This window comes from Eschrichtius robustus, chromosome 20, assembly GCF_028021215.1.
Source record: "Eschrichtius robustus isolate mEscRob2 chromosome 20, mEscRob2.pri, whole genome shotgun sequence".
NCBI classification, from domain to species: Eukaryota; Metazoa; Chordata; class Mammalia; order Artiodactyla; family Eschrichtiidae; genus Eschrichtius; species Eschrichtius robustus.
The window spans coordinates 8,032,197-8,056,908 of NC_090843.1; the positions used below are offsets into that span (position 1 = coordinate 8,032,197).

Consider the following 24,712-nt stretch of genomic DNA (forward strand, 5'->3'; position numbering starts at 1 on the left):
AGGGTTCAACAGTGAACGGGATCTCAGCAGATGGGGAGAGATGGGGGATGCCCCTTCCCGCAGGGAGCGCCTGCCCCACCCATGACACCCCCAGCCAACCCCACCCTCTTGTGCCCACAGAGGGACGAGGGAGAAACCCTTTTCTCGGTTACTTCCTGCTACACTTTCCTGTGTGACTCTGTCATCCCTCACCTCACACCCTGAAGCAGCCCTCTTACCCCAGACATCCCTTTCCCATGTCAGAGGGGACTGGGGGTGGCGGGGGGAGGGGGGGAACCCCACCTTGGAGGAGGGAGCTGCTGAGAACAGATCTGAAGGCAGAAAACTGCTTGCATGACTGCAGAGGCCTCCGTCCGGGTGCGGGGCAGCTCTCCCTTGTCCCTGGGGCTTTGATTGGGGATGGGCTTGTCCCTTACAGTTGACCTGGGGGACAGCAGTGAGCCCTCTTGCCTGTTTGGGGTGACACTGGAGCAGGACAAGGGCCAGGCCTCAAGACCCCTTGGCAAATGCCAGGCACACTTCTGCTCTATCTTCCTGGGGAGGGGAGGGGCGGGGAGGGGAGGGGAACAGGGACACGACCTAGCCCTGGCGGCCCCTGGGTCTGCGCCCCTCCTGCGTCTGCAGCAGCCACTCAAGGGTAAGCCACAGAGGACAGCAAACAGGAACCTTCCCAGGTGCTGGTGGCACCGCTCCCCCCCAGGATGTGCCAGGAGCCTCCCTGCCAGCAGCAGGAGGGCTGCCACCCTTACCTTTGCTCCAAGATACACAAGGTACAGCTCGAGCACAGACATGAAGCATCCCAACCTCACCAGAGTGCCCTGGCCAGCCTCCCCAGATGGAAGGCAGTGCCGGTGCCAGAGAAGGCCACAGCACCGGGTCCAGCCGGGGTCAGGAGAGGGCAGACCGCTTGCAGGCCCGCCGGTCCCCGGAGCCTGGGGTCTGGCCTGTGCTGTCTCTTCCTGGCCCTGGGTGCAACTCGCAGCCCTCTCGAAGCCCTGGCACCCTCAGAGAACAGCCCAACCTGTTTGGGGGCCATGGCCTAATGGGCAGGCTGCAAGAGGTGTGCCACCTGACCTGCAGCGGCCCCTCCCTCTCACTCCACCTTCCTGAGCCAGGACCAGAGAAGCTGCATGGCCCCAAGCTTTTTCCTCAACATTTATTTATAGCTCTGCTCAGTGAGAAGTGGTGGACCGCGGCCCCCGGGTGGGATCCTCGAGCCCCTCCCCAGGAGGCACGTCCATGTGCATCTCCAGCCCCGCTGGCAGGTCTGCCATCTCACTGGGCAGGTGAGCTGTATTTGGCTGGGAGAGGCGCCCCTCGGTGGAGACGGGTCTGTCTTTCCGTTGAAGAGAAGGACCTGCGAGAAAGGAGGGAGCCGACCTGGCTCTGTCTCGCACCCACGCCCACCAGCAGCCCACCCCAGCTTGCACAAAGCCCAGGGAAGTCGGGAGCAGCCCCAGTAGCCAGGCCGAGCTGGGGCATCAGGCTGGGGGTGGGGGTGGGGGTGGCAAGCCCTCATACGAGCCCCCTAAGTCACACTCCTTTACAATCTCTCTGAGTTAAAAATAAACAAGCCCTCATCAGGGGCCGAGAGCCTGCCTCTTTGGTAACATTCCCTCTTAATACAGGGACTGTTTAGGCAATATTGACACAAATAGGTGCAGGAATTTTCCCTAACACTACCCTCCCTCTTGCTGCTGCTTCCACACGTTTTAAGTGCCCTTGGAGTAGACGATGGAGTGCTGGGGAGAAAAAAGCTAAGTACCCCCAAGAAATCAACTTGGAACCGAGAGCCACAGACCTGTGCTGTCTGTCCACTGCTGTGTCCTCCATCCCAGGATCTTACCCTTTGTCACCAGCGCTGGCTCTGGGGCCAGATGGCTTGGCTTTGAACTCCAGCTCTGCTGCTTCCTAGCTGTGTGACCTTGTGCAAGTACTTTAACCTCTCTGTGCCTCGGCTTTCTCAGCTGTAGGTGGGACCAACAGTGGTCCCTGCCTCTTAATGCATGAGGGTGAAGACTGGTTTGTAAGTGGAAAGCTCCTCAGCAGTGCCTGGCCGGTGAGGAACCCTCAACAGAGGCGAGGCAACATGACCACCACTGCCGCTTATTCTGTTTCTGCTTCCTCCAGGCACTCACTGAATGCTGGAACTGGAAGGGGGGAAGCACCTAGCTGGGGCTCTTAACCTGGGCAGGGGGTGGGGGTGGTCCTTGAACCTCCGGAAGTAGCCGTAAAGCATTGTGGGTGCGTAACTTTTTATGGGAAGAAAGTCAGCACCTTTCTTAGACTCTCAAGGGGGAGCCTAGCTAAGCAGCCCTAATCCAGCACCCTTTTATTGACAGATGAGGAAACTGGTCAAGAGAAGGGGGAGAGGTGCTCAGAGTCACCTGGAAGTGATCCTAGCTCCTAGCTCCAGGCCACTGTCCCTCTCTGGCCCCATGTGTAGCCAAACCCCAGGGGAACCCTTAGCCCTCTGGCTTTCAGGCAGGATTTAGCCCCTCTGGGGAGAGCAGGGACTCTGGGGGACCTTCCAGGCCAGGGGGCTTAGCTCCAGGAGAGTCGGCACATGTGAGCAGGGGAAGGACTCGGGCCTGGAGCCAGAGCTTGGGCTGCAACTCTGCCCCTATTTCTTCTTCTGTGAAATGGGGGCAGTAACAGTATCTGACCACAGACCTGGCTCATTATCAAGCACTCAGCAATGAAGGGTTTTCTCTCTCCTCCCTTGCATCCTGTCCCTCAGCTCCCAGGCCCTTCCTCTCTCCAGGGAAATAGAGGTATATACCAGTCATGGGCAGGAAAGGGGCCTGGCGGGGCAAGGAGGAGAGGCGGGGGGCAGTGCCGGGGCCACCCAGAAGGACCCTCCATCCAGAGAGGAGCTACCTGAGTTGTTGCCAGCCAGCATCTGAGCGCTCTGGGGCCGTGAGGGCAGCTGAGTGCTGCCGCTGAGCGACCGCTGCCGGTGCACGTGGGGCTGGGACTGCTTGGCCTTGTGCTTTATCCCCGAATCTGATGGAGACAGTGGAGGGGAGGGGCAGTTCTGAGACACCGGGTGGGAGCCCTGTGGGGACCCATGGGGATGGGGAGAGGGCTGCAGGGCTGCTGGTCACAGCCAGCCTCAGCTGGCGTCCTCCTCCATCTTCATTCATGGATATGCCCCTTGTAAGCACCTCATTCACCGATATGTCCACCCGGCCATCTGTCCGTCCATCCATCCATCCATCCATCCATCCACCCACTCACTCGGATATCCACCCCCCAGACATCAGCCCCATGCAGGTGCTGGGTGAGTTCTGACTCCAGGTCTATAGTTCGGGAGGGGAGGCAACTAGAAAGGTGCATATGTGGCGGTGAGACCCGGTGGGAAGTGACAAACGGCACACCTCAGGACGGCTAACTGGAAGGGGACATTCCAGGACACGGGTGATTCACAAAGTGGTGGGGGGCTCAGGAGAGGGTACTTTGAGTTATGAAGAAGGGGTAGGACTTGGCCTCGGTGATGCTGGGAACAGAGGCTTAGGCAGGAAGACTGGGGTGGCAGCCTGAGGATAAAGGCTGGCAAGAAAAGATGGGGCCACGACACCCCAGCTAGTTGGCCGAGACTGGACAGCTGTCCCCCTTCTGCAAACACTGACCCGGAGGCGTTTGGAGACCTGAACGTTTGGAGTCAGGGAGGTGGAGGAGGAAGGCAGTCAGGGCCCGGTGGCCACAAGAAGTGCCTTAAGGAGCTGGACGGACCCTGTGGGACCCAAGCAAGGAGGCTGAGGGGCCTCTGGGCCACCTGGACACTCACTGTCTTTGTTCAGGATGTCCGGCAGCCTTGTATCCATCCGCCCCTTGTAAATATGTCCGTCCAGGCCCAGGATATCCACCTCGTCGTGCTGTGGAGGTGGGCGAGTGCTGCTTAGAGCTGCCCTCCCGTCCTGCCTCCCAGAGGGCGGACCTCTCCTGAGGCCGGCACCAAATGGTGCTCAGAGCCCTTGAGGGGGCCCTGGGCGGCGCCAGGGCCGAGCAACAGGGGGAAGGGGGGCCCGTGGTGGAGGCGGTACTGCCAGGTGGGCGGGTGGCCGGGTTGGCATTCCTCTTCCCAGGAAAGGATAAGAACCTGATGCTTGGACTGGGTCTGACTAAGAAACCGCCCCGAGGCCGAGGGCCCAGGAGGGGACTTCTGGGGGCTTTTCCAGAGGGACCTGAGAGTCTGGCGTCACGGCAGTGCCCCCCACCTTCCTGGAGATCTGGATCTCCTCGGTGGGGTACAGGCCCTGTGCCAGGTGCTGCAGGCGGCTGCGGCGGGAGGGGCAGGTGAGGGTGTGGCTGCCCCCGCAGCGCCGGGGCGCCCTCGGGTAGGTGTGATCGGCCGCATCGGGCAGCCTGCGGTGAAGACAGCGGAGTCACGGGGAGCAGGTGCGGCCTGGGACACGCCTGGGGTTGGGGGGGCAGCACTCGAGCCAGGACAGGGCAGGGGGTGAGTGAGCAGGGTGGCCCGGACACCCTGAAGGCCACACACACACACACAGGCACACGCACATTCTCACGTGTACGTGTTCACACACATACGTTCACACACATTCTCAAACGTTCACACATGTTCACACACATATTCACACACACACACACGTTCACATATCCACACACACATGCTTTCACACACACACACATTCACACATACTCCCACACATTCATACACGTACACGTTCATACACAATCACACATTCTCATACACCTTTATACACACGTTCACACACATTCTCCCACACACAGGTCCCACCCCTCATGCATACACATAATCTCACACACACACACACACACACACACTCTCTCTCACTCGTACAATACACATGAAGAATGCTCTCTCACACTCACACGTGTTCACACACATTCACACACACATTCTCTCTCTTCCACACACACGCACGCACACTCCCCTGCTCTGTGCCAGGCTCTCGGTGGTGGGTGGGCTGTGAGTGGGCTGAAGCTCATCGCCTGCCCCGGGGGCCCGGCCCGGCCACCCACCGTCTGTAGCAGGGGCAGCTGAGGCACTGGGAGTGCAGCAGCTCGCGGATCATCTGGCTGCTGGCATTGACGGAGCCCCCGAAGTGGATCTGCACCTTCTCAATGTCCATCAGCATCTTGGAGTGCATGCTGCGCAGGCGCCCCACGCCCCGCTCCGTCTGCCCCGGGTTGCCCCGGGGGAAGGCAGCGCTGCCCAGCTTCAGGCTGCGGGGGGCGGGCCCAGCGGAGGGGTGAGCCAGGCCCCCGGCCTCCTCCCCTCAAGGAGGAGGTGGAAAGGCCGCGGGGAGGAGGGCAGGAGCCCCAGCGAGCGTGAAACACGCCCCCACCCACTCATCCCACCCACTCGTGGAGCCACCCCCTCCCTTCCTCACATGCCCGGTATGAGCAGGGAGGGGGGGGGTCTCAGAGGCAATGTCCCCGAGGATGCCCAGCAGGGACCCAAAGGCAGGCGGTTACTAGGTCGGCGCTCTCCTCCTCCGACGCGCTCACCCTGGGAGGAGCTGGGAGCTCCGTCAGACAGCACCCTAGCAGCACCGCCCCTACTCCCCATCCCAGACGTGAGGAGGAGCCTCCGCTCTCGCCCTCCAGACCCCCCTGCAAAGCCCTGCACAGGACTCCCTCCGCTGCCCGTACTTGCGGCTCTGCTGCCGGACCTGCTCCAGTTCAAAGACCGTGTAGGGGCGGGTGGACCGGTGCCCGGGCAGGCCTGGGCCCACAGGAGTCAGGGGGATGACTCTGGGAAGGGACAGAGAGAAGGAAAGGTCGGAGTGTGAGAAACCCCATCGTCCGAGCCCCCCGCCCACTCCCCACACTCCAGCTGCCCGAGGAGCCTTCCCGCCGGGGCAGGGGTGGGGGGCTGAAGGACAGGGGTAGGAGCAGCCGAGGTGCACAGAGAGAACGGTGAGAGAGGAGGAGCCGACAGGAGTTGGAGACAGGCAGGGAGTACAGGAGACGCAGCCCTGCCTTGCCGCCCCCAGCGTGGCCACCAGCTGGGGTCACTCACTCTCCAGTCACAGGCGTCTCCAGGGGACGGTCACATGAGAGGCAGTGGAAATGTGCCAGGAGCTGCCTGTGCGGAGTGGAACACACACAGGATGAGCGCCCTGCCCAGACGGTCCCGAACGCGAGAGACGGAGAACCCAGCGGGCTTGGCGCTCTGTGCCCAGGGTGACAGGCCCCAGGCCACCAGAGGCAGTTCCGGGCCCAGCTCCCCGGGAACTCACCAAACTCACCAGCTCCTAGACATGTCCGCTTCTGGACACACACCCAGCACCCACCTACCCTAACCCAAAGCCGGCAGGGTTCCCAAGGGCCCCAGGACTGCCCTGCGTAAGCCTCGGGAGCCCTCTGGCGGCCAGGAATGGAAATCCTGGGACTCAGGCTGCTATGGGCCAAGCCCCCCCAGGAGTGCTCTCAGCTCTGGGGGCTGTGGACCTCCTCCCACCTGTGCCCAGAGAGCCTTATGCCTCCCTCCCCTCCCTCTCTCAGCTGTAATGTGAACTGGCCTGAGCTAGAAGAGCTTTTCAAGCTCTAAAACTCTGTCCCTCCTACTGCAGGATGGTCCCAGGCAAGATCAGCCATTCCCTCTGAGCACACCGCCCGCCCGCCTGCCCTCACCCCTTCCAGGCCTCACCTCCGCATGGCGGCTGCCTCGTCCGCCTGGTAGAGCGGAGAATGCTCTTTGAGCTGCAGTCGCAAGGATTTCCAGCGATCCTCCAGTGACTGCTTCACTGGGTCCAGCTCCAGGCGGTCCAGCTGGGGGTGGGGGCGGGGCCCAGGTGAGCTCTGAGGAAGAAGGGGGGTGGTCCGCGGCGCCTGGAGGAGGGGGCGCTGTCCCAGGCCAGGGGGCCCTGGAGCCTCCCGCCCCTCACCTTGCCATCCATCTCCGCCAGGAGCTTGTCCAGCATCTCTTGCCAGTCCTGCTCCTGCCCGCTCATCTTGGCCACCAGCTCCCGCATCATGCGGTTCAGCTGCTCCGTGGTGGCGTCAAACTGGACACGGCTCACTTTGGCCGCCAGGGCACTCTTGTCGGCTTTCTGCCCGGAGAGAGGAAGAGGCCCCCCAGATGGGAGAGAGCCATGGGGGGGGGCCCACTCCCTGCAGTGCGAGCGCCAGCACTGAGCCCACATCCCCTGTCGGACTCGCCTCCTCTCTCAGCCTTCTGAAGAACGAGCGGTGGGACCTCCCTGGGACGAAGGGTGGCCCCTCGGCCTAGCCTTACCACATTGATCTCCATCTCCAGGTGTTCCCTGTTGGCCTTTTCCTTCTCCAGCTTCTCCAGACCCTGGTACAACACCTGGGAGGCCGAGGGAGCAGAGCATAAGGAACAAGGAGGAACTGGGGTCGCGCCTCGGCCCCGCCCCTGCCACCCCGCCCGCCCTCACTTCGATGTCCTTCTGCTTCCGCCGATGGTCCTCGATGAGGCTGCCGGTGGTGATGCTGAGTTTCTCACAGTCGCCCTGTACCTGCAGGATGGCGCTCTGGACGCGGCCCAGCAGCTCTTCATCCTGCAGCAGAAGGACAAAGGCAGCCTCCCTGGGGCACCCCCAGGGGTACTGCCGCCCCTGGTAAGTCAGCCCTTAAAACATCACCTGGCAGACAGGCCGACTTCAGACCCCATTCTGGATCTCCTCAGTTGCCGCCACAATTCCCCACCTCCCCATGGACTGGCCTTGAGGGACCTGGTCCGCCGGGGTGGGTGGTCAGCAGAGGTGGTCTCGAGGCCCAGGAGGGGTGAGCTGCTCCCCTGAGAGCTGGGGTGTGGGCTACAGCCTCGCCACCCATCCTGAGCTGAATCTGAATTCTGGAGTCTAAGAGGCAGGCCTCAGGGACTTGTGCTACTCCCTGCCCCACCAGCAGGTCTGCCCTTTGGAGGGGAAGTGGGAAGGAGTCCAGAAGACCGGCACGAAGGAGGGGCGACGAATCCTAAAGCTATGCCAGCGTCCCGAGGCATGTGAATGGCACTGCCCCACCCATGGAGCCAGCTCTTCCCCGTGGTCCCCCATCCCCAGAGTTAGCTCTACGGCTGCCCTCGCTGCGACCCTATGTAAAGACCAGGGACTTCTGTGCGGTCGCTAAAGGGCTCCATCATGGAAAAGTGGCCCAAACATCCCTCCCCCGGGGACTCCCCAAGGGGCTCCCTGCAGGCGGGCCATGAGCGGCCGCACTGGAGGAAAGCAGGCGGCATCACCTGGCTCTGCAGCTTGGCCTTCTTGGAGGGCCGGGAGGCAGCCAGGTTGCTGACCATGTCCTGGAGCCGCTCGTAGCGCTGCACCAGCGTGCTGACCTGGTGACTCAGGTCCAGGCTGCAGGCTGGGCAGGTGGCCGCAGGGTCGATCTGGCCAGGTGCCAGGGTGGTCAGGAGCTTGTGCGGGGCCACGCTCATGCTCATGGACAGCAGTGTGGAGGACGAGGCCAGCATGTTCTCGATGATCGTCCTGAGCTTGTCTAACTGGGCATGGGCGAGAGGGCGGGTGCAGGGCAGTGAGCGAGGCCCAGCTACACCGCATCCACGCGGTCGCCACCAGCGAGTGCTTTCTGCCCTGGCCTGCTGTGACCCGGGCCGTCCCACAGCCTCGGTGCCTCCCAGGGTGTGCAGCACATGGGAGGCGCTCGACCTCCATCCATTAAATAGTGACCAGAGTTCCCAGGGAGGGTAGCACAGACGCTGATAAAGCCCTTGCAGGAAGGAGGCTTCTGGACCTTTCTCCAGCCAGCCCATTGGTGCAGTGTGAGAACACATCTCCTCTAGCTAAATCCTACAGGGCTGATGTCCGTTAGTCCACAAACACCCTGATGACACACAGGCCCTGCTCCAGGCCCTGGGGACACGAGGGGTGGGCTCACACATGCTCTGTCCCCATCTAGAATGTAAATAACAATAAGAGAATGTGATTTTCTCACACCATATACAAAAATAAACTCAAAATGGATTAAAGACCTCAATGTAAGACTGGAAACCATAAAACTCCTAGAGGAAAACACAGGCAGAACACTCTTTGACATAAATCGTAGTAATATTTTTTGGATCTGTCTCCTAAGTCAAAGGAGACAAAAGCAAAAATAAATAAATGAGACCTAACTAAACTTAAAAGTTTTTGGGGACTTCCCTGGTGGCGCAGTGGTTAAGAATCTGCCTGCCAGTGCAGGGGACATGGGTTCGAGCCCTGGTCCGGGAAGATCCCACATGCCCGGAGCAACTAAGCCTGTGCGCCACAACTACTGAGCCCGTGTGCCACAACTACTGAAGCCTGCACGCCTAGAGCCCATGTTCCACAACAAAGAGAAGCCACTGCAATGAGAAGCCCGTGCACTGCAACAAAGAGTAGCCCCCGCTCGACACAACTAGGGAAAGCCCGCGCGTAGCAACGAAGACCCAGCGTGACCAAAAATAAATAAATAAATAAAATTGATTCTTTTAAATAAATAAATAAAAGCTTTTGCATGGCAAAGGAAACCATCGACAAAAAGAAAACACAACCTATGGAATCGGAGAAAATATCTGCAAACGATATGACCCATAAGGGGTTAATATCCAAAATATATACACAGCTCATAAACTCAGTATCAAAAAAACAAACAACCTGATTAAAAAATGGGTAGAAGACCTGAACAGACATTTTTCCAAAGAAGACATACAGATGGCCAACAGGCACATGAAAAGATACTCAACATTGCTAATTATTAGAGATGCAAATCAAAACCACAATGAGATATCACCTCACACCAGTCAGAATGGCCATCATCAAAAAGTCTACAAATAACAAATGCTGGAGAGGGTGCGGAGAAAAGGGAACCCTCCTACACTGTTGGTGGGAATGTAAACTGGTGCAGCCACTATGGAAAACAGTATGGAGGTTCCTCAAAAAACTAAAAATAGAACTACCGTTATGATCCAGCAATTCCACTCCTGGGTATATATTATCCAAAGAAAATGAAAACACTAATTCGAAAAGATGCATGCACCCCAATGCTCATGGAAGCATTGTTTACAATAGCTAAGATATGGAAGCGATCTAAGTGTCCATCAACAAATGAACGGATAAAGAAGATGTTTACATATAAAATGGAATACTACTCAGCCATAAAAAAGAATGAAATTTTGCCATTTGCAACCACATGGATGGACCTAGAGAGTATTATCCTTAGTGAAATAAGCCAGACAAAGAAAGACAAATACTGTGTGTTGTCACTTATATGTAGAATCTAAAAGATAAAACAAACTAGTAAACATAACAAAACAGAAACAGACTCACAGATCTAGAGAACAAACTAGTGGTTACCAGTGGGGGGAGGGAAGGGGGAGGGACAAGATGGGGTAGGAGATTAAGAGGTACAAACTACTATGTGTAAAACAAAAAAGCCACAAGGATATATTGTACAGCACAGGGAAATAGAGTCATTATTTTATAATAACTTTAAGTGGAATATAATCTATAAAAACAGTGAATCACTATGGTGTGCATTTGAAACTGATATAAGAGTGTAAATCAACTACACTTCAATAAAAAAAAAAGAGAGAGAGAATGTGATAAATGCTACCACTACAGGGGTCTCTCATGGCCTGGCTGGGAACGAACTCCTTCCGCTGGCCCTCCTGCTCTCTTCTGGATCCCATGGTCCCAGTTTGTCCCCACAAATGATTGGTCCCAGCTAGACACCCGACTGGCCAAAGACCTGTGACGTCTTGTCCTGGCTTAGAGAGAGGGACTGCACCAACCTAAGGCCCCCTTTCTTGGAAGCGCGTAACACTGCAAGGCCTGGGGCAGCCCTTTTGGACTGTGTGTGAGAGATAAAAAAGCTGGCTGAGAGCAGAAGGGAAGAGAGATGTGCAGGTATTTGAGAGAGATGGATAAGGAAGGGGACACAGAGGCAAAGACAGACACACAGAAAGACAGACAGGTGGTGGCCCGGGCCAGACTGCCCGCTTGGCCTGGAGATTCTGCTTTTCCCAATTTCCTCTACACGTATGTATTTTCAGCCAGGCTCCCTTTTGCCCGAGCTCAGCAAGACTCGTGCCACCAGAAGAGCCGACACGCTTCTGAAGAGTCAAGAGGCCGAACCTGCCCGGCAGGGAGTGGATGCCCTCCCAGGTGTGGCCCCAGGGAGCCCCGGAGGTTGCTAAGCTCAGGTGTGAGCTTTGGGATGACGGATGACTCTTAAACGCACTATCTACTGCTGTCCTACTGCTGTCCTGACAATCAGGTCTGGGTCATGAAATGGTGCACACCACTGTCCTGACAAACTTGGAGTGGGCCCAGAATGGGGCCTCTAGCACAAAGGGGCTCCTGACGTGGGACCCCTGGGCCCAGTGGCTTTGCCCATGTGATCCTTCTGCGAGCACTCAGAGGGCTGTTCCTAGCCCAGACGCTCCTCACTGGGAACATTCTGGGGTGACCAAGGATCATAACACTCAAGATGTAAAGGCATGTACACCTGGAACTAACACAACATCGTAAATCAACTATACTCCAATTAAAGAAAAAAAGATGTGGGCTTCCCTGGTGGCGCAGTAGTTGGGAATCCGCCTGCCAATGCAGGGGACACGGGTTCGAGCCCTGGTCTGGGAGGATCCCACATGCCGCGGAGCAACTAAGCCCGTGAGCCACAACTACTGAGCCTGCGCGTCAGGAGCCTGTGCTCCGCAACGGGAGAGGCCACGACAGTGATAGGCCCGCGCACCGCGATGAAGAGTGGCCCTCGCTCGCCGCAACTGGAGAAAGCCCTCGCACAGAAACGAAGACCCAACACAGCCAAAAATAAATAAATAAATAATTAAAAAAAAAAAAAAAAGATGTAAAGGCAGACACTTTCAAGAGAGTGAAAAGACAACCCACAGAACAGGAGAAAATACCTGCAAATTATATATCAGATAAGAGTCTAGTATCCCCAGTGTCCACAGCCAACTCTCCGAAGGGCCCTAGTCCCTGTGGCTGGAGAGTGTGGAATCCTCACCTGATCCTGCAGGTAAAGGGAGGCTTCGGAGACCGAACGTTCCATGCTGACCTTGCCCCGTTCCTGACTCTCCCTCAGCTCCGCCAGCTCCTTCTCGATGTCAGCCACGGTGACTCTGCATGCACGAGAGATGGTCCGGCCCCAGCACCGGCCCAGGGGCCTGGGCCCACCAGTGGTGAGCCCCGGCCGTCAGGGATGGAGGTGGCAGACGGGGCTCTTTCACGTCCCCCTCCAGCTCTGTCCAAGGGGTCCAAGGCCCCGCCTGTCATGGGGGTGGGTGCCCAGTGTGCTGGCCTGAGAGGCTTCTAGGGGGTGAGGCCCGGCACTGCACAGAGACGGCCCTGAGGGGCTCTAGCAAATGCTCCGAAGCCTCCAACTGGGGACAGAATCTAAGAGGCTTTTTTTTTTTTTTTTTTGGTTCTTCTAAGCCCTGGTGCTGAGCTGTTTTAAGAACCTGGGAAACTTCCACTAGCAACTTGAACTAGATACAGACAACCTGAAGAGCAGACACAACGCGGGTCAAAGAGAGTGGTCAGTTCACGGATGAGTGAACCAAAGGCTTCTATCACCTCCTTGGCTGAGAACATGTGATGCCAGGACAGAAGTTGCATCTGGCAGGGGATTTTACCTGAGGATTCCCAGCTGCAGGCTCAGCTGGCCAGCTTTCACCTCCTTTCCTGTTTCTTGCTCCCCCTCCCCCTCCAGGATCCTGTTCATCTTCTCCAGCTACAAATCCAATGGAAGAGGAGGGTCAGGCAGGCTTGAGATCTCTGCTTTCTGAACGTACCTCTGCAGACCCAGCAAGCCCCTCGCCCATACCCTAATCCTTTAAAAAAAAAAAATTCCCACCACGCAGCTTGTGGGAATCTTAGTTCCCGGACCAGGGATTGAACCCGGACCTCTGGCAGTGAAAGCGCCTAACCACTGGACCACCAGGGAGTCCCCCCATTCCCTAATCCTATCCAACCCTCTGGCAAAGCCCAAGGTCCCTTCCTAACATCCACCCATCCATCCATCCCATGGATGTAGGTAGCTAGCATTAAAAGAATGACTGAAGACCTAGCAGCCCCTCGCCATGACCGCTGGTCCCAGACAATCCCACGAACTTGGCTCCAAGGCTGCTCCAGTGACAGTGGCTTTTATTGGAAATGGCCACATGTAATGAAAGGAGCTCAGGCCTCCTTGTTGGCCCAACTGAATCTTCATAGCTTTCAATGTCAGGTTTTAGATCCAGGAAATAAACACGTGGATACCTGAGGTGTGTTTCCCATCTGAGGGGACTGTACAGATCCAGGGAGATAATAATGGAAGTGAAAGGACTGTGTAATCTATCCAAATGCAAATGAAAGGGGTTACTGGCACTTGAAGGCCAAGTAGGCGGACCCTCCCTTACTTACTTTTGCTTTTTCCTGCTGAACTTCTTTGGTCAAGGCCTTTAAGGTCTTCAGCTGTTCCTGCAGGTCAGCGGGTATGGACTTCTTGACTATGGAGAATCGAGGCCTTAGAGTCAGAAGCGTCAGATTCCCCATGGCCTCCCAATCCCAGCCCTCACAATCAAGAACAACACATATTATTTATCTGCTTTTCCTGGGGGCTGGAGAGAGGGGATGGGAAGAAAGGAGTGTCCTTTTAGGGGATAAGCGTCCTTAGCTCTAAAGAGTCCACCTAATGCTTAATATCCTAAAGGGCTATGGGACCACTTACCCACAATTTCCACCCAACTCTAAAATCTTAATTATTCTCTGGGGCTAGAATTGTGAATGTGCAAAGGTTAAATTTAATTTTTCAACATTCTCTCTCCCCGCCCAATCCCATGAAATCATTTTCCCTTCATCCCAACATCTTCCCAGCTGCTTTCCAGAGAGTCTGGCAAAGACATAAGAACCTGCCTCACTCCTCTCCTGAAGCTCCTGCACTCCTACCAGTTTAATCCCATCTCTTGGACCCTGAAGGCTATGGGAGAACCCAGAATGGCTAAGAATGGAAATGCTGTTTTCAGGGCCTCAGGCAGAGGCCCAGGGAGAGAGAAGGATGAAACCAAGCGAGGAGGAGGACAGCAGCCTCTCCTCTGGGCACGCAGCACCCACCCATCAGTGCCAGCAGGTACTGGATCTTCTCCAAGTCTGTTTGGCCAGCTTGTTCATCCTCCAGATCCTTTATGTTCTCCTTAAGCTCCACGTAGAGGCCGATAAGCTCTCCCATCAGACGAAATGTTTCCACTGCCGTGGGGAAGCTAGGAGCCAATTTATCCAGTGAATCACGTTTCTCACCCTGAACATCACTCCTTTCTGATGAGCCTCGGTGTAAACAGCCAAGGGAGTGTGTGCTCCTGAGAAAGGGGGCGTCTTGGCTTGGTGAAGTCTGAACAGAAACTCCAGGTCGGATTGAGTCACGTATTTCATTTGGATCCAAACCTACCTCGACATACTGATCTACATCTTGGTACCCTGGGCCATGGGAGTCTGGGACAGAATGTGCCCGGTCATGCTGCTCTGGTTCAGGTGTTCCCAAATGCTGTTGATCCTGGCGTGCAGATCCCACACTCGTGCGTAATGGTTTTGGGCCATGCTGGTCTGGGCCAGGACGCATCAAACCTTGTTGGTAAGTCTCTCGTGGTACCAAACCTTCTCGGTCTATACCTGGTGATGCCAAACCTTGACTGGCTACGAGTGGTGACACCCGACCATATTGATCTCTGCCAGGAGGTGCCACACCATGCTGGTATGGGCGTGGTGATATAAAACTTCGAGGATCTGCATGGTATGTTGGAAAGCCATGAAGCTCTGGGCCTGGTGGTATCAAGCCTCGATCTGTACCAGATTGCCTCAACCAATGCTGATCTATTACAGGTTGAACCAAACCACGCTGATCGGCACGAGGCTGCATGAAACCACGTGGATAGGCACCAGGCTGTACCAGACCAGGTGGATATGTACCAGGTGGAATCAAGCCAGGCGTAGATACACCAGGTTGAAAAAAGCCATGTGGACCTGCACCAGGCTGCACCAAGCCAGGCTGACCTGCACCGGGCTGCACGAAACCTCGCTGATACATTCCAGGTTGCACAAAACCTCGCTGATACATTCCAGGCTGGACCAAACCAGGGTGACCTGCACCGGGTTGGACCGAGGCAGGCTGACCAGCACCAGGCTGCACCAAACCAGGCTGACCTGCAGCACCACGTTGCACCAAACCAGGCTGCACCAAACCAGGCTGCACCAAACCAGGCTGACCTGCAGCACCAGGTTGCACCAAACCAGGCTGACCTGCAGCATCAGGCTGCACCAAACCAGGCTGACCTGCACCAGGCTGCACCAAAGCAGGCTGACCTGCACCAGGTTGTACCAAACCAGGCTGGCCTGCAGCGCCAGGCTGCACCAAACCAGGCTGACCTGCAGCATCAGGCTGCACCAAACCAGGCTGACCTGCACCAGGCTGCACCAAACCAGGCTGACCTGCAGCACCAGGTTGCACCAAACCAGGCGGCACCAAACCAGGCTGCACCAAACCAGGCTGACCTGCAGCACCAGGTTGCACCAAACCAGGCTGACCTGCAGCGCCAGGCTGCACCAAACCAGGCTGACCAGCACCAGGCTGCACCAAACCAGGCTGACCTGCACCAGGCTGACCTGCACCAGGCTGCACCAAAGCAGGCTGACCTGCACCAGGCTGCACCAAAGCAGGCTGACCTGCACTGGGCTGGATCATATCATGCTGCTCTGTGCCAGGTTGTATGAAGCCAGATATCCCCAAACCGGGCTGTACAAAACCTTGCTGATCTGCAGCAACTTGCATCAACCCAGGTGACAGCAAGCCCTGCTGATCCGTGCGAAATATTACAAATCCGTGCTGATCTACACCAAGAGGTACCAATCCATGCTGATCAGTGCCAAGTGGTCCCATACCACTCTCGTCCATGCCAGCCTGTTTTATACCATGTTGGTCTATGCCAGGAAGTATCACACCATGCTGATATGCGCTAAGTGGAACCATACCAGGCTGGTCTGTACTAGGTAGTTCCAATCCTTGCTGATCTCTTCCAGATACCAATGGTGGCACTGCATCACTCTGAGCCATGCCAGCTAGTACCAATTCCTGCTCATCCATTCCAGGTGGCATCACTCCAAGCTGACCCACAGTGAGGGGTACCACACCACGTACATAAGTGCTAGGCTGTAGCGATGCAGGCTGATCCAGGCCAAGTGGCCCTAATCCACGTTGATCTGGCCTTGCATAGATTTGACCCTGGCTAATGTGCACTCCCCCATGCTGATCTGGGGACACATGACCATGCCGATCTCTAGGCAAGGTGGCGGAGGATACGTCCTGATAAACTGGGCCAAGGTGTGCATCTCGTTCATCTCTGCGTAGATGTGCTAAGCCGTGCTGCTCTCTAGCCCGGCGACGATCTGACTCTGCTCTCAACTGGGGACGGGGTTTGGTTAAGCCAGCTTCTTCACGGGCCCTTGAGCGCTGTTCTCTACCAGGAAACCCAGTAGCAGACGCACCTTTGCTTCGTTCCCTGCCAGTAACCCCTTCAGAGGAGTATCCTATGCCACTGGTTCCCGAGAAGGTCTTATCTGTGCTAAAACCACTGGCAGACTCTATAGCCTCGTCAATACTTGGATGCTTGGTGGAGGCTCCACTTGGAATTTTATCATTTGATGTTATGGAACCCTGCCCTTTGCGCCTAGGAAGCCCTGTTGATGACTCTGAGACCTGGTGGAAGAGGAAGAAAGAAATCAGTGACTCTAAGTAAAAAGTACTCATTGTAAGAGTTGGAGGGAAGGAAGTCTGGGGTATCTAAGATGATTTAGAGACCTTGGAAAAAAATACCCTCACAAAACTAAACTGGACACAAAGACCAACTTTGACATTCTTGAAGGATAGTTCTCCAGATTTCTGAGAATCTGCACATTTGTAAATGGCATCATAATATGTAATTTCCCCAATAAAAGGCAGGGGAAAACCTGCAAAATACAAGTGGTCAACTCCGACTCTCGCCGCGACTACAAATAAAGGACATGAATAATTTATTGAGTTTACAATATGAAGTCTACCCCATCACTGACCCATTGCTGGTGGTAGAGTGTACACTGCAGGGAAAGTATACCATGTATTTAAAATGCAAAGCACAAATCCAGAAATTCCATAGATGGGAATTTTCTGTATGGACTCTCACAAAAGAATGCACCAAGATATATGTACAAAGAGAGTCTGTGGCATTATTTATGAAAATAGATTATCAATAGGGGTATATTTATGGCACAACCATACTGTAGAAAATTAAGAAGCTGTTAAAAAAAAGGATGATGGATTATTCCCATTTCCAGCCCAAATGGAGTAATAGGGACTAGATTTATGGTCCGGTCTATAACAACCAAAAACAAAAAACCAAAAAGCAACAACTATGAAACAGTGGTTTTCTAGACACTGGGTATCAGCTGATGAAGGCTAGCAATCCCTGAAAGATCGGGAAGCAAAATATGGGAGCCCTACTGTTGCCTCGGCTTACTGGCTGGACGGTTCCCAGGCTGCAATGCAGGGATGGGGGACTGAAGTGGGGCCCAGCAGACTCCCTGTGTGAGAGACAGAGATAAGCATTCAGGGAGACTGAGGCAGCGAGAGCTCAAAGAACATAGGATTGGGAAGAAAGCACAAGCATGTAAAGACAACAAAGCAGATTCCCAGAGGGTTCCCCCTCGGGTATTCAGCACAGAAAGGACCAGCACATACATGTGACGAAACTACCCAGATTGGGAAAAGAACCATCTTCAAAGCTAGAGGGAACAGCACCCAGACTCTTGTGGGGCTGGGAACAGTGCCTGTTTCTACAGGCCAGTTTGGAGAAACCTGTAATTCAGGGGGCAAAGGACTCAGAAAGGTGCTGCGTCGGAAGTGGAGGATAATCAGCCCTACACTGAACGTGGCTATGGACCCACTAAGGAAATAACTCAAGGGACTTCCCTGGTGGCGCAGTGGTTAAGAATCCGCCTGCCAATGCAGGGGACACGGGTTCACGGGTTCGAGCCCTGGTCCGGGAAGATCCCACATGCTGCGGAGCAACTAAGCCCGTGTGCCACAACTACTGAGCCTGCGCTCTAGAGCCCGTGAGCCACAACTACTGAGCCTGCACGCCACAACTACTGAAGCCCACGCACCTAGAGCCCGTGCTCCGCAACAAGAGAAGCCACTGCAATGAGAAGCCCGTGCACTAGAGAAAGCCCTCGTGCAGCAACGAAGACCCAACGCAGCCAAAAAAAAAAGCAAAACAAACCTCAAAAAATATACAGTAAAAGATACAGGGAATTAAAATGGTACACTAGGATACATTTATTTAACACAAAAGAAGACAATAACAGAGAAGCAGAAAAGACATAAGACATATAGAAAACAAATAGCAAAATGGAAGTTGTGAACTCTATCAGTAATTAAACACTCCAATCAGAAGGCAGAGATCAGCAGAATGGATTTAAAAACATGATCCAGGAGGCCCGTAGTTGCCTAAAGGGGACTTTTCTTTTCGCACCCGGAGGCACATGAGGCCCCGTCCATGGACTGGGTAGCCATGGCCACGGAGAGCACAGTAGCGAGTGCCGGCGTGTGTGTCCTGGTGCCAGGGGGCGTGCTGACCCAGTGCGTGTTCACTTTGAAGAGGAAGATGGGGCCGCAGTTAGTTGAAGTCATGTTCAATCTTGTGAAGCCCCTTTCTAAATTGCTCCACTATTCCTTGGGTCCCAAAGCAGAAGATATCCAAAGGGTGACCACAACCTAACAGGCAGTCACCCGCCTTTCCCTATGTGGAGGCCTGCAGATAAGTTTTAATTTTTGCTTTCTACTTTGTTTAACCTGTCAGGCCACAAAGCTTTGAAGAGGAAATGTCCTTTACTTTGGACACGCTGTTTCTGCAAGACAGCATGTATCCTCAAGGTCCACGGACCTAGTAACATGGCCACTGGAAGATCCTCCGATTGTTAAAAGACCATTGCCATGGATCTAGCTGGCACCCCAGACTCATTACCTTGATCACAGGGAATTGAGGAAGCTTTCTCCTCCCTTGAGCAAATTTTGACTACAATGCTAGGATTGGGTTTTCCTGATTACGGTTAAGTCTTTCATTCTTGCTGACCATCAGAAGAAGAAGTACCAGGAGGAGGAGGAGGAGGAAGAGGAGAAGTAGAAGCGACGTCATCATCATCACCTCTGGGTAATGAAGAAAACTGCAAAGAACTGCCCTCTCGGCCATCAGAACACGCCCTTGGAAACAAGTGGTCAGTGTCCTTTCACACTCAAGTCCTGGGATGGGCATCATCCGTGTTAGTTCTGAGCTCCTTTAACGGTAGCTGCTACGTGGATAGCTGCAGCCTCCTTCCTCATGTCTGGTTCTCCAAACATGGAATTTACTTTTCCATACTCATCACACTCCCCAACCCCGGACTCACATCCTCCCTTCCACCCTGGCTCTCTACTCATGACGCAGGCAGATGATGCATCTCACAGTTGCCTTAGAGTTGCCACCAACAACGCCAAAAAACATTGGGCTCAAGCGTGTTGTATTTTCCCAACTTGAGATAGTGAAACTCTCCTTCCACTGCCTTCATTATGGTCTATGCAGGCCTGCACTTGTCATTACTTGCTCTCTTGCTTCTCAAAAATTAATATTTAGGGCTTCCCTGGTGGCACAGTGGTTGAGAATCCGCCTGCCAATACAGGGGATACGGGTTCGAGCCCCAGTCTGGGAAGATCCCACGTGCCGCGGAGCGACTGGGCCCGTGAGCCACAACTACCGAGCCTGCGCGTCTGGAGCCTGTGCTCCGCAACAGGAGAGGCCGCGATAGTGAGAGGCCCGCGCACCGCAATGAAGAGTGGCCCCCGCTCGCCGCAACTAGAGGAAGCCCTCGCACAGAAACGAAGACCCAACACAGCCATAAATAATAAATAATTAAATTTAAAAAAAAAAGTAGAGGAATTTAAACAAAAACTCCTAAAGAAACTCAAAAAAAAGTTAATATTTATACTAATTCTCATCTGCTTCTGGGGTCGTTCATGATCATGAGCAACTGTCTGACACCCCTGACACTTTCTTACCTCTGGAGAAGTAAAAATGTCTAGAGTTGCTTCTGTTGGGGCTTATTTTTAGGTCTTGCAGGTGTCTTCTGGTGGCACCCTGAGGAAATCTGTTGCTCACTCAAAACATAGGACAGTGACATGTGGGTAAGTGTAAAAAAGCTTTGGCTTAAAACAATGTAACAGTGAAAGCAGAGGCCACCTTTTTCTAGGCCACTCTCTTTGTTTGCAGGCTCTTCTTCCAACTCTCTCTGATGCTGTTTTCCTCTGAAGAAGGGCCCCAAACTCAGAAAGCAGTCTGGGAGACCAGAAGGGTGCCTTTTGTACCCAGATAATATTTGGCGAACCCCAGATGGCCACTTGGTGGTGCCAAAGTGTTCTTCGCTCTCTTGCCCGTGAGTCTGTACATCCATGTGACCCTTTTTGAGTGACCCAGATACACAAAGCCAGGGGAAGAGGAACGTCAAGGCCAAAGGGCCGCTGATCCTTGTCCTTGAGGGCCGTTTGAAAATACCCACTTTATTCAGACAAAGAAAGCTTAGCCTGGTTATCCTGTGCACTGCCTTGGCACAGATGCCTGCACCCGTGGGTACAAGTCACCATCAGCAAAAGGCTTCCTGAAGAGGTTTTATTTCCAGGGTTGGTCACCTTTGTCCACTAATAGTGAAGGGACTCGTGCATTTCAGGACAGACTCTAAAGGAACTTTGAAAAGCTACGAAAGCAAATCAAAACTATGCTCTGGTACTGTTTTCTATCTAACCGATCGGCCAAGCTAAAAAAAGTGGGTGCCAACAGACAGCGTTGGCAGGATACTGAGAAACAATTTCTCTCCTACATTGCTGGTGGGGGTCCAAACTGGAACCACGCCCACGAAAGGTAATTTGGCAAAAGCTAGCCAAATCACAAATGTGCGTTCTGTTTCTAGGAATCTACCCTATGAGTACCTTCACTTGTGTGAGTGTCACATTAGAGCATGGTTTGTTATAAGATTGGGGAAAAACATAAAAAATATCCATAATAGAAAACTTGTGAAATAAATTATAAACATCCACAGAATGGAATACTGCACAGCAGTAAAAAGGGAAAGGTTCGGGGGCCCCACCCAAGACCGCTGCCCAAGCCCCCCACCCCACCCCACCCCCGTCTCTGTTCACCATTTGTGAGGCCTTCCAGCCGTCAGTAATCGCCTGCTCCAGCTCTTCCCAGGTGACCATGGTGGCTTCTTCTGAAGCAGGCATCACACTGAGCTTCCAGCTCATTGTTTCCTGACAGTGAAAGACAACACGTATGCGTGCACACACACACACCAAACACACACAACATACAACACACACACACACACACACACACACCCCGAGTTTAATCCCAGGAAGCTTTAGGAACAGAACAGAACTAACAGGATTGGGTGGGTCCAAAGCCCCGAGGAAAAGCCACTCAGTGAGTCCTGAGTGGCTGGTTTCCTGTCCCATGTGGGCCCTGGATGGACAACTGAGCAAGGAGGGAAAGAATGTTCCCTCATTCCAGGGGGGGGGCACCCCAAGAGGCAGAGGGCATACAGCACCCCACCCTGGAAGGATGCAGACACCTGGGGTGAGAGTCTGGATGAGCCCCGAGAGAGGGGGCCGGGCTGCGGGCAACCATCCTACCCCCCCGGGGCCCCTGAGGGCCCTTTCCCACAGAACTGGCTGAGGTTACCAGGAATTCGTCCCTTTCTCTAATCAGCCTCTCCAGTTCGTCAATCCGTTGGAGGAGTTTCTGGAAGAAGAGTTCAGAGATTGAGGCTCAAAGCAGCCCCACCTATGGCCCCTACACGCGCGCGCGCGCGCACACACACACACACACACACACACACACACACACATTCTCTCTCACAAGGCAGAAGAGGAAAGGAAGTATGTGGGTCTGAGAGAAGCCAAGGGTAAAGAGAAGGCTGGTAAGCCAGGCTCCCCGTTCTCTTCCCAGCCAACAAGAGGAAGGGAAGCGAGTGTGGTAGGTGGTACCCGGGGACAGCGTGCCACAAGCAAAAACAATGCAGGAATGGGAACCTTTCTTTGGTCCTGGGATGCATTTCACACAACCCACTAGTGAGACATTCCAGCACTGCTCGAGGAGGCTAACCTCGCCTCTCAAGGACAAAGATGACTGGGTACTTCAAGGGCATCTGAACGACTGTGTTGCTTAAAGAGAAAAGCACCTCAAAAGAACCAAAGCAGATTGCTACCATTTAAGTGGCTCCTTATAACTTCTGCAAACCTCCAGAATCTACGAATCTAAAGGTAAAACAAGCCTTTAGTCTAACCGAAGACAGCCCCAAACCTAAAAACACCACACTTCAAAAAGAAAAGCTTCCCAGAGCAAAAATGAGTCCTGCTGGGGGCTGGAGGCCTGGGATGAGGTGGGCACGTGGCATCCGTGGGTGGGTCTCCTCCAGGGTCTCGGCCACCTCCTCCTTTGAGCTTTTCTTCTCTCTCAAGTCTCTCTTCTCAGCCTCTCCCTGGGCTTCCTCCTAACTGCTCCTCCTTTTTCCCCAGCTCTAATCCCCTACTGCGGTCTCATATGGGCCTGAAACAGGAGCACTGCCTAGTATCTCCTGGAACTGGCATACTTCCGGTCTCTGCTGTTCACTGCAAAATGCTTACGCTGAGGGATCTGTGCTTCTCTCTCCCAGGGAGCAAAGATCCTAGTGAGAGTGGGGCTGCCTGGGGGGCTGCCTGGGGTGGGGATGGTGGTGGTGACCTATAACCCTCTCCATTCCAGTCCCCCTCTTCTTGGACCAAGCTTTGTCTCTCAACACCCACCACCTTCTTTCTTTACTCTAGTTTAAAGGAAATTCGCTCAAAGAATATTGAGAAGTTGTCAGCCCCTCTCTGGGTCGGTTCAGGATGCCTGGGTGTCTGACAAGTGGTGGGTGAGCCCCCGTGTAAACAGAGGGGACGAAGAAGGCTGCCCGGGAAGGGGCCACTCAGCTCCCCAAGGTGGGGTCCCGGCCGCCCTCACCTCCGGGTGCAACTCGGGTTGCTCCTTCACCTTTTGCTGGGCTTCCTTCAGTATTTTCACGTCTTCCATGATGTCCTGGAGCAGCTCCATGCTCTGAAACGTAGAGCACGGGCCGCGCCGCGTGGGCCCAGGCCGCAAGCAGGCCTGGGCCCCGCCACGCCTCCCGGCTCCGGCCTCCTCCCCCAGGTGCGCCTCCGGGGCTCAGCTCCAGGGGGCGCTGCAGAGCGGCCGGGGCGGGGGGAGGGGCGGACAGCCTGCGCGCCCACCTGGGCGACCGGCTCGCCCTCCTTCCGGACTTTCGTCGACCCTACTTGCGCCTTCCCCTGCATAAGCAAGGGCAGGTCCTTCACTTCCAGCCAGTCCCGGGCGTCCAGCCCTCCGGCCTGGGAGGGGAAGTGCTCCACGTGCGCCACGATGGCCTGCACCTGGCTCCCCATGGTCGTGAGCTGCAGGCTGAGGTCCTGGACCTGCCCGCCCAGGTCCTTCACCTGGCTCTCCAGCGCCTGCGGCTGCGCCCTACTGCTTGAGAGCCGCGGGGACTCGAACAAGCGACTCTGCTCGAGCATCGGGGACGGGAAGTCGATCCGAGTATCCTGCAGGTTGAGATTCTTGAGCATGGCCACGATGAGCGTGTGCAGGGCCGTGAAGTTGACGGCGCCCACCTCCGGGGTGCCGATGGCGAGGTCGGCCAGCTCCCGGAGGGAGACCGAGGGGGCAGCCGTCGCGGGCGGCATCGTGCGCCTTCTCCGGCGGCCCTGCCCCCCTCACGGCTTGTCACGCTTCTGGGGCCTTTCCGGGCCCCTGCGAGGCCCCGGGGCACCCCCGCCCCTGGGTCCCGCCGCTCCGGGCAGCAGTCGCAGTCTGGAGCCCGCCTGGAGGACGGAGAGGAAGCGTCTGGCCCTCGGGCTTCCCGCTCTTCGCTCCCGGGAAACCGGGGTCCGGGCACCGCTGAGCCTCCGCCGTCAGCCCGCCACCGTCCGATCTTCGGTCTCCGAGCTCGAGCCCTGGGAGTGCCCTGCCCTGGCGGCCGGCGGACGTTTGGAACTGGGTGCGCGGCCCCGTTCGCTGCCCGGTTGTGGGAGCCCCCCCGGCGCGCCCCCGGGGATTCCGCGCAAGAACACGCCCCGCTGAGAGCCGGCCTTAGTGCGGAGACCTGCCCGTTCTTGAAGCCACCCCCGACCCCCAAAGACAGCCAGTCCTAGTGGGTCAGGAAGCCCTGGCCACACCCCAAGGTGCCACCAATTTTTGTTCTCAGTAAACGCTCCCAAACGGCACTATAAGGGCTGTGCCGAGGCATTCCTACCAGGAAACACATCAGTTTTGGCGCGGGGAGGGGGGGGGACGGGGGACGGGTGGAGACCCCTTAAGGTTCACCTAGATTCCAGCTGATTTACTCTCCTGTGGGGGCCACAATAGTGGGAAGATTTAAGAGGCCTCGTGGCCACTATGTTTTGTGTGTTTTAGTTGTTCCCTTCGCAGGGCAGTGGCACGGATCTAAGAGACGCAGTCCTGAGACCTTGGCCCCTTGGGAACAGTTCCCATATCATTCTGCTCAATCAGAAGGGAAGGTAACCTGGAAAAAGACCACTCACTACCCAGGAGGTTCCAGTTAGCCACCAGCTGACAGACCTTTTCTGCGCCACCCTGGCCTCGTTTATCTCAAAACAGACATCTGGTCAAGCG

General features: G+C 55.3%; 1 protein-coding gene across 1 annotated transcript; it reads right to left on the reverse strand.

Moving 5' to 3' along the window:
• Positions 1-2,427: 2,427 nt before the first annotated feature.
• Positions 2,428-23,763, reverse strand: QRICH2 (glutamine rich 2). Its single transcript, XM_068530529.1, is given in 20 exon segments — positions 2,428-2,847; positions 2,849-3,006; positions 3,791-3,878; positions 4,221-4,368; positions 5,011-5,214; positions 5,644-5,745; positions 6,014-6,079; positions 6,644-6,810; positions 6,813-7,046; positions 7,232-7,306; positions 7,395-7,517; positions 8,201-8,461; positions 11,965-12,079; positions 12,593-12,690; positions 13,362-13,447; positions 14,052-16,683; positions 21,187-21,297; positions 21,728-21,787; positions 23,030-23,122; positions 23,296-23,763. Coding segments are annotated over 20 exon segments (5,400 nt in total). The 3' UTR covers positions 2,428-2,736.
• Between the last annotated feature and the right edge of the window lie 949 nt (positions 23,764-24,712).